The sequence below is a fragment of the Sceloporus undulatus genome, chromosome 3 (genome assembly GCF_019175285.1).
Source record: "Sceloporus undulatus isolate JIND9_A2432 ecotype Alabama chromosome 3, SceUnd_v1.1, whole genome shotgun sequence".
In the NCBI taxonomy this organism is placed as follows: Eukaryota; Metazoa; Chordata; class Lepidosauria; order Squamata; family Phrynosomatidae; genus Sceloporus; species Sceloporus undulatus.
In genome coordinates, this window is record NC_056524.1 from 211,514,801 (window position 1) to 211,521,601 (window position 6,801).

Below are 6,801 nucleotides of genomic sequence, written 5' to 3' on the forward strand. Positions count from 1 at the left end.
ATTGACCTGTATATAAGTCAAACTCAGCTTATAGACAAGTATATACGGTAATACCTAACATTTACACATGTTGAAATTTATTGTTAGTTTTGGTCTATTTCTCCAGTCTGTTAGGGTCATATTGAATCCTGTCTTTTAAGCTATGCTTTCATGTTTAGTATCACCAGCAAGTTGATTAACACACCTCCTCATCCAAGTCATTTATAAAAATATTGAACAACACTGCACCCAGGAGAGACCTTTGCAGTGCCTTGCTTCTCTCCAAAAAGATAAAAAACCACTGGCAAGGATTTTTTGGTTTCACTCAACCCATCAAACAGTAGCACATATAGGCAAAATTTTCCCAGCTTGTTTGAAATAACATCGTTTGGAACCTTGTGATCTAGGATATTTTGAGCCATCTTTTTGGTCTCCAGCGGGTTTTGAATCTCCATTATCTCTTTAGGACATCAGTATCTAAACATTGAGACCATAGTTAGATGTATAGCCTCCCTGCTCTCAGAAGCTATTCAGTTTTCTTCTGTCCATTATGTTTGCACTTGCCCTTTTACTTTCCATTTTTCTTCTTGTAGTTTTGTTTTTGGTTTCTTCTAAAATGGAAGTGACAAGTCCCCTTCCCTCCTTATTCAGATCACCCACTTTATGAAATAATTTGCTTCCTTTATAATTCATTAAGCTGCATATTTTATATTTAGCTCTAACCACACATGCACAACAGTTAACACTGCCCCTTCACTAAATAAGCATTGCAAGAAACTGTCTTATTACCTGCTTCCTCCTCCCCATTCTGCTCCCTTTATTTCTCATTTCAGTCTGGAAAATAATAGCACAAGGAGCTGCCTGTGAGGATAGTAATAAGTCTGGATGCATGCAGATGGTAGGCCTGCAAATTTTATTTGAAATCATGCTTATTATTATTTAAAATATTATAATTCAGGCAATAAGGCCCAAAGGAACTGCAATGATGGAAGTTACCCAGTGTTTCCAGGATTAATCATACAACTTGCTAAACTGGTCACTGGGACTAGAAAGGAAAAAACAGAAGTCAAAATGAGGTACAGAAATGCAAGTGGGAGACTATTTAACCAGGGGATGTATATTTACAGTCCTGAAAGTTTTCACTGAAAAATCAAGTGGCAACTGTTCCTTGTTGAATTAATTATTGCCACTGGCTATTAATATTGAACATAGCCCAAGGATGACAAGGGCTGATAAAATCTGTGAGGCACTGTGTGATAACCTATCATAAAAATCATGAGGACAATGACAGTATTTGGATTTTTCCTGAAATAACTGTAGAAGTGCAAGGTCACCTTTTCTTTGTCCACTAAAATATATCCTGTGTTGCATAGATTAATTGAAAAAATTATACTGATAAATGAACCATATATTTATAATAAATAAATGTGGAAACACTACCAATGCTCACTGGTCTCTGTTCATACACATATGAAACACACATAACTGGCAACTGGTTGATACATGGAAAGACAAAGGGGAAAAAAGCACAGTTAAAAATAATAGACATCCAATATTCTAGCCTTTCAGTTTTCAAACTGTATTTGTAGAACTCTAGAAATCAAGTATGTCCCCAGATCCTCAATGGGCAGAGCAGTAAAGGTAAACAAATTAACCTGAAAGACAGCTTGGCTGACTCTATGGATCCTTCCCTGCAATGCAAGGCAGCTAGAGAGTGTTGAATGTGTCATGTAATACATTTTGTTGTATGAATTCACAGTCGGTGACCCAGGGCCCAAATACTTTATCCAGTTTTCAACATGAACTGAGAATTTCCTGCGGTGCAGTTAGTGTGTGTTGTGGGAAAGTTCTTGGTAGACTAGGTGAAGTAGGAAGAATTCCCTCAAGATAGACAATTTTCAATACTCTTACCATACAATAGCTTAAAAATAGGCTTTTGAACTTCCTTTTAGTCAGTGAGTCAGGATTCTGTGGTAAAAAAAGCAGAAATTTCCAAATATGCAGTCCCATGTTATCTGGGATTTACACCCTAAATACAAATATAAGGAAATTTAATAAAAGGAATATTTTCTGAATTATTATTTTTAACATAGAAACCTTGGATTTTTCATGTCTCACTATATAATATGTATTCTTCTGTTTGCCAGTCATTACAGATGCATCCTTAGATTAATCCAAGGAGGACTCGCTGTTGTCACAGATGTTCCATGTGATCATTTCAGCACTAGAATACCTTAATCTATCCTGACCAGACAGTTACAGCTGCTTCTAGATAACATGGCAGATATTCCATTCCTCTGGGGAAGCAGCAGGTGTTCCTACCTGGGGCCTGAAATTCTTAAGAGGACTTTGGAAAATGGGGAACACTTAGAAAAGTTTCTGTTGTATGTATATGTCATGAGAAAAGGTTCTTTGTTTTATTATTTTATGCTGGCTGTATGCTGTAATAAACTCATTCATTCAATTGATAGTTCTGAATAGAGTAGGTCTACTAGGTCTACTAAATCCGTTGGATTTACATAAACCTTGGATAATTTATTCAGCAGTGGAGGCAGTGGTTGGCAGGACAACAGTCCCATATTCGGACTGGAAGGAATGGGGAGGATAAAGTTGGTAACTGAATAATAATGCTTTCAACAACTACATCTCTCTCAATTAATTCAGTTAAAGTTATATGAATCTAGGAGCCAGCATGGTGTATTGGTTTGAGTGTTGGACTATGACTCTGGAGAACAGGGTGCAAATCCCTGCTCATCTATGACATTGGGCAAATCCCCTGAGGGGAAGGCAATGGAAAACTTCCTGTGAACAAATCTTGCCAAGAAGATCCCATGACAGGTTCACTGTAGGTTTGCCATCAGTTGGAAATGACTTGAAGGCACAGAAGAACAACAATATAAATTAACAATAGATCTTCAAAAATGTTCCACTTCTATGAAGCTCACTAAAAGTCCTGTAATTAACCAAATCATACATTTTGAGGATAACAGGTAAACTGCTAATAATTTAAGAGAGTCAGATTGGACTAATTTTTGGAACCAATATTATCCAACATTTTTATCCAACAGAGTGCATTAGAATCTATTTTGTTCATTATCAGAAAAACCTTTTGCAGCGTGTCAGTTCTACTGTGATTTGACAGGTGGGCTGAGGCTGAAACATAGCAATCTGTCCAAGGCAAATTAATTAGTACATGGTTGCCCTCACATTTGAATCCATGTCCTCTAGATGCGCCTGCCAGATGAAACAAACTACAAAGTGTGGGTGCTTGCAATCACTTACAATTATCATTTTTTCTTTTTTTGGACTCTGCCATTCCTGCCTTCCATTGTTTGGTTAAACATGGCTTTCCTTTCCTCTCTCTCTTCTGTGTTACACCCCATTAATAAAATTTGAGCATGTAGTGGCCTCCCAGCTCCAGGGGTTCCTGGATGAAACAGATTATCCAGGTCCATTTCAATCTGGCTTTACACCTTTCTATGGGACAGGGACAGCTTTGGTCACCTTGGTGGATGACCTAAGCAGGGAACTGGACAGGGGGAATGTGTCCCTGTTGGTTCTGTTGGACCTCGCAGTGGCTTTCGATACCATTGACCATGGTATCCTTCTGGAACGCCCAGTAGCATTCCCACACCAGGTGCAGGGGTGGGGGGGTGGGCTTCCAGGGGCATAGTTTCTGGTGGCATTTCTGGGGGCAGGGCTCCCAAGGATGGCACACACTCCCTCTCTCCATGCCAGTCCATCCTTTTCCTGATGAGGAAAAGGACAGGACAGCACATGGGGACAAGGTGCCCGGAGGAGCGGACTGTGCGGGATGGAGCAGCACGCATGGGAGACAGAGTGCACAGGGGAATGGAGCAGCGTGTGTGTGTGGGAATAGAGTGATGTGCATGCAGGGATGGAGCATGGGGCTAGTCCAGGGGGGGATGTCTCCCCTTCTGTCCCTCAGGGACAACACAGGACAACATGTTGAACAGTCATCCCCCAGCATCACCTTCTGGGTCCACCCCTCCAAGAAGATCGGAGTCACTGCAGGACAGTGTCCCCGAGTCCATCCCAGGGAGGCCGCCCCCAGTAGCATCACTGGGAGGGTGTCACCCGGGGCAGGTCACACCCCATAGAATCATAGAATCATAGAGTTGGAAGAGACCACACGGACCACCCAGTCCAACCCCCGAGGGTTGCTTTTCCAAGTTTTGTTCAGATAGTTTGTCATTGCCACCTTCTGAAGCTGAGAGAATGTGAGTTGCACAAGTTCACCCAGTGGGTTTTATAGCCAAGTCTTTGCCATCTTCTAAGGCTGAGGGAGTGAGACTTGCCCAAGTTCACCCAGTGGGTTTCATAGCCAAGCCTAAGGAGAATCTACCATGGGGCTTTCTTGGCAAGATTTGTTCAGATAGGATTCACTCAGGGGTAGCTGTGTTGGCCATTTAACAAATACAGTCAACCCGCCTTATCCATGGATTCAAGCATTCATGGCTTGAAAATATTCCAAAAAAGTATGAATTCCACATAGCAAACCTTGACTTTTCCATTTTATATAAGGGACACAATTTTACTATGCTATTGTATTTTATGGGACCTGAGCATGCTATCGACGGGGGTCCTAGAACTAAACCTCAGCGGATAACAAGGGCCCACTGTAAAAACATTAAGCCTTCAGCAATACTTTTATTGGCTAATGGAAATGCATAATATACTTCTTGCAAGCTTTGGGAGCTCCATGGGCTTCTTCATTAGGTAAGACGTTACAAACCAAACAGGAGGGGAAAACCATTGGAGATATTAGTCAGGTGCCTAGATGTTGTTTCTGTCCTTAGCAAAGATGGTATACTGGGGAGGATATCTTTTGGGTAGGCAGGCTCCTCCTCCTCCTCCTCCTTCTGGCCACCGGGAAATAGGGAGGTTTGCAGAGTCCAGGAAATGTAAAGGCCATTTGCATCTCAACAAGGACTCCTCCTCTCTTGCAATCCAATGTGTCTCCATCCCAGTGAGGTCCCAGGCCTCTTTGTGTGCAGAGAGCAAGGCATTCCTCAAGAAGTCCCCAGGTTTTTGCATCAGGGACATTTTGTTAGGTGTGTTTGAGATGTTCAGATAGGATTAGCCATTGCCATCCTCTGAGGCTGAGAGAGTGTGACTTGACCAAGGTCACCCACCGGCTTTCCACAGCCAAGATTCGAACCCTGGTCTCCAAGTGTCCTAGACCAACGCTCAAACCATTAGGCCACGCTGCCTCTCTATAGCCAGTAGTACCCATTAAACGTCAATCAAGAGAGGATGAGCAACGTCTACTACTAGCTCTTCCTCAGCGCGGAAAAACTTCACCTCCCATCAGCCCTTTCGAGCCCGCTCCCCTTCCCCTCAGCCCCTCTCCTTCGCAGGGCGTGTCGGGAATTGTAGTCCGACTCCTGGAGGCTCTTGGCGAGAAAACGGCCTGGGACTACATTTCCCACCGAAGCGGAGGCGAAGGCGAAAGGGAGCCTTCTTCTTCCTGTTTGTCTGCGGCCTTGCACTCAGGGAGAGCGGAGGAGAGGGAGAGGGGCGGCCTAGGCCTAGGCCTGAGGCCCGAGGCTGGCGTGGGAGCAGGAGCCCCAGCAAAGGCGGACCGAGGGGGTTATGGACCCCGCCGAGGCGGCGGTGGTGCAGGAGAAGGCCCTCAAATTCATGGTGAGGACGGAGCCTGAAGGGTGGGAGGAGGCAATGGCGGGAGGGAGAACGACGCCGCCGCCGCAGGCTCTGTGGGGAAGCCGGTTCCCCTGGCAACCCAAGGAACCGGGCAGCTGCCCTGCGGAGGCTCTGCGGTGTGTGGGCAGGAGGGAAGCCAGAGAGAAGATGGGTAAGCCAGGCATCCAGGCATCCCCTTCCCCTGGCGCTTCCCAGGAGTCCTGACCGAAGGGGCCTTTGTAATTTACAAAACAACAACGACGAAAGGGGTCCTCTCCCTTTCAGCCTTCTGTCCAAGTGGGATGTCACAATGTCCTCCCATTTTGAGCACCACTAAAAAGAAGCATGGATCCACATGTCTATTAGTGTTTTAGCTCAGAGTGACCAGAGGTCCTCTCCTTTTCCAGGACAGCCTCTCCATTTCAACCTTCTGTCCAGCAGCTGGACAGAGAATCACTGGGAAAAGAGGACCCTGGTGACTAAAAAACATGGATTTCTTTGAGTGTTTTTAGGGTGGCCAGAGGTCTTCCTTTTTCCGAGACAGGTTCTCTCTTTCAGCCTTCTGTCCGGGTGGATTGCCAAAATGTCCTCCCATTTTGAGCATCACTGAGAAGCATGGGTTTCTAGGAGTGTTTTTAGCTCAGGGTAAGCAGAGGTCCTCCTTTTCCAGGACAGGTCTTATATTTCAATCTTCTGTCCATGAAGGATTTCTAAATGTCCTCCATTTTGGCCTCCTTTTCCAGGACAGGTTGTCCATTTTCACCTTCTGTCCAGGTGGAATGTCAAAATGTTCTCCCATTTTGAGCATCACTGGGAAAAGAGGAATCTGATAATTAAGAGGCATAGGTTTCTAGGAGTGTTTTTAGCTCAGGGTGACCAGAGGTCCTCCTTTTCCAGGACAGGTTCTCCATTTGAGCCTTCTGTCCAGGAGAAATGTCAAAATGTCTTCCCATTTTGAGCATCACTAAGAAGCATGGGTTAATATTAGTGTTTTTAGCTCAGGGTGACCAGAGGTCCTCCTTTTCCAGGACAGGTTCTCCATTTGAGCCTTCTGTCCAGGAGAAATGTCAAAATGTCTTCCCATTTTGAGCATCACTAAGAAGCATGGGTTAATATTAGTGTTTTTAGCTCAGGGTGACCAGAGGTCCTCCTTTTCCA

General features: G+C 44.4%; 1 protein-coding gene across 7 annotated transcripts in view; it reads left to right on the forward strand.

The window, feature by feature from the left end:
- Positions 1 to 5,441: 5,441 nt before the first annotated feature.
- The window catches only part of BTRC (beta-transducin repeat containing E3 ubiquitin protein ligase), a 207,816-nt gene continuing 206,456 nt past the window's right edge, over positions 5,442 to 6,801 (forward strand). For 2 of the 7 annotated variants that reach the window (XM_042456509.1, XM_042456506.1), the window contains exon 1: positions 5,443 to 5,646. In XM_042456509.1, coding sequence (XP_042312443.1) covers positions 5,596 to 5,646 — 51 coding nt within the window. In that variant the 5' untranslated portion in view covers positions 5,443 to 5,595. Of the gene's footprint in view, positions 5,647 to 6,801 lie in introns of all 7 variants that reach the window. The other 5 variants (XM_042456507.1, XM_042456510.1, XM_042456505.1 and 2 more) reach the window with 4 other exon arrangements.